Here is a 2,500-nt window from a genome sequence, read left to right as displayed (position 1 = left end):
AATTGCTTTTTCCCCCCGATGTCTCCTGAACTTGAACACAGCATTTTGCATTGAACAAATTTGTTTAGAAATCTATGTCGTATACCGCATCTCCACTAGCTAAAGAGTGCTGGGTTGCGCCCCGAAAATAGCTGATCTACAAGCTCACAACGCGTCACTGCACGACACATTGTGAGCTTGTAGATCAGCTATTTTCGCGATTTTTGTCCAAAAGTGCCCTCTTACGGGATTTCAGCCCCCGCCCCTGTAACACTCTCTGCACGTCCCTGGTCTATAGAGACACTCCACAACACAGTCATGAGTGTCGCGCCTATCACAGACATGCATGCGCAGAGACCGTTCATTGGGCTGCCTGGATATGCTGTTTAGGTACGGGTGATTCGGAGTCCCTATATGGTTGGGACTGACGCGCTTGATCAGAGTACCTAAAAAGCAGATCCAATTCATCGCCAAACCATAATAAATATATTGCTCATTTTATATTTAATAGATATACATTTGATCCATTCATGAGCTGTCCTGAGTGAAATGTATTTCATTGTTCAACGTGTTTGTCAGCATCCAGACTATGAGCCCCACCTCCCTGTCTCAGAGAAGTCCAACCCCTTGACCCGTGACATCGACCGGGCCTCGGCCAATCAAATAGTGAGGCTGTTACAGGCCTGTGACGTCCAGATGTTCCAAGAGGGGGCAGGAAACATGTATGAGGTAAGGTCAAAGAGGTCAGTGTCTGAGACAAAGGAATGCTATACGATTTAGTCATTCTATGTCTACAGAATCAGAGGACGTTTGGAACCGAACCGCCACTTGTAGAACCACAGCCTTAGATGTGTGTCACATAATAACATATGGGCAAGCACTAAGCACATATTATGCACCTACAAACTCACTTGCACAAATGTATTGCCAAGCAAGACAGAGGTGGAGAGAGACACGTATGTGTGCATGCAGGGCCTTTACACTGTGTGTGTGTGTGTGTGTGTGTGTGTGTGTGTGTGTGTGTGTGTGTGTGTGTGTGCGTGGCGTGCGTGCGTGTGTGCGCTCTGCAGAGGCTTTTCAGCCAGCGTGTGGTGAAAACCATGATGGAGGTAGCGGCGCAAGTCGAGCTTATTCTTAAGGTACGTGTATTATACTATATATATATTAATATATTATAATATTATCTCCCTTCTTGTTCCTCACACGACACACTGTCTGTCTCAGTCATGCTAATAACCATCTCATCTGCTGCTTCCTCAACAGGAGCCAGAGGAAAGCAGGATTGTGTTAAGCGGTTGCGGAACCTCTGGGCGCATAGCTTTCCTCATTGCGGTAAATGTTTTAATCGTTATTATTTCTGGGCGGGAACTCCTTTTTGGTGTTTTAAGCATTATCTTATACTGTACGTTAGCTATTGAAAAATAGCAGATTGTGAAAATGTGGCGCATATCTATATATTCTTTCAGAGCGAACATTTTTAACTCAAATCTTTGCTTCTGGGTGGGTCCCTGGAACAACATAATATATTTTCAGATGGGGGTCAGTGGCCAATTACATATATCTTTGGGGGTCCTTGACACGAACATGTTTTGAGAACGACTGACATCGAAACATAGGTCTTTCAGAAAACTGTCAGGATTTAGAAGGCATTTTGTAGAATCGTCCTCAGATCTAAATGGGTTAAGGAGGACTCCCTTCACCTTCAATGGAAGAATTAGGACAGGACTGAATTTAAGCCATTTTAATGGCTTAAATTTGGGTCCCGGCCGGGCAAGGCTTTGAAAATACTGCTGCTGGATGTTATGCAAAAAGGCTAATTATAAACGTCTAAAATGTCCGTTTCATTCTCAGACGACCTTCAACAGATTACTGAGAGAAAAGAACCAGGCTCCTGTCTACTCGTACCTTATTGCTGGAGGAGACAGGTGTGTTAATTACCCCAAGGACCTCTCTCTGACTCTCTCTTATAGACAGGATAGGGATGAATACTAAGCTATGATGACTAAATATAAGTAAGACGAAATATACTGACAATTTCGTCAACAAATAAAAACTAGACTAAAATGTCAGAGAGGGACTAGTGGGCAATAGATCCAGTATAAGTCATTTTACACTTGGTTACACTTGCACGGCTTGCAGCGCGACGCGCTGTGAGCTTGTAGATCTGCTATTTTCAGCCATTACGATGGCCTGCCAAAATATATTTTAGTCGACTAAATCAACTGTAGATTTAGTCGACTAAAATCTTATGATATTTAGTCGACTGAAACTAGACTAACACTAAAACATTCCAGGTGACTAAAATCTGACTGAAACTAAATGAAAACTATAGAGCACCGAAGTCCTGAGACTCCTGACGTAACTCGCTCATCCCTTCGATTCCCCTGGTTTGTGGAAGTAATTTCTCTATGGAGAATAACATGGGCTCATCTTAAAATCTTTCATATAAGTGTTGTGGTCCAAAAATAAACAAGCTGTCTCTGCGTTATTGTCAGGGAGGTGTCTATCGTTTGCAACGTCA

The 2,500-nt window shown here is 43.2% G+C and overlaps 1 protein-coding gene across 1 annotated transcript in view; it reads left to right on the top strand.

Annotated features, from left to right (window-relative positions):
• Positions 1-2,500, top strand: part of gckr (glucokinase (hexokinase 4) regulator) — a gene marked incomplete at its 5' end in the record, with an annotated part of 18,844 nt that overhangs the window by 1,196 nt on the left and 15,148 nt on the right. The window contains 4 exons of the mRNA XM_080758551.1: positions 559-708; positions 1,050-1,118; positions 1,243-1,311; positions 1,831-1,904. Of these exons, the coding sequence (XP_080614677.1) occupies positions 559-708; positions 1,050-1,118; positions 1,243-1,311; positions 1,831-1,904 (362 nt within the window). The remainder of the gene's footprint in view (positions 1-558; positions 709-1,049; positions 1,119-1,242; positions 1,312-1,830; positions 1,905-2,500) is intronic.

This window comes from Protomyctophum bolini (assembly GCF_963924005.1).
Source record: "Protomyctophum bolini genome assembly, chromosome: 24".
In the NCBI taxonomy this organism is placed as follows: Eukaryota; Metazoa; Chordata; class Actinopteri; order Myctophiformes; family Myctophidae; genus Protomyctophum; species Protomyctophum bolini.
Note: the sequence above shows the minus strand (reverse complement) of the source record. Positions and strands in the feature narration are given on the sequence as shown.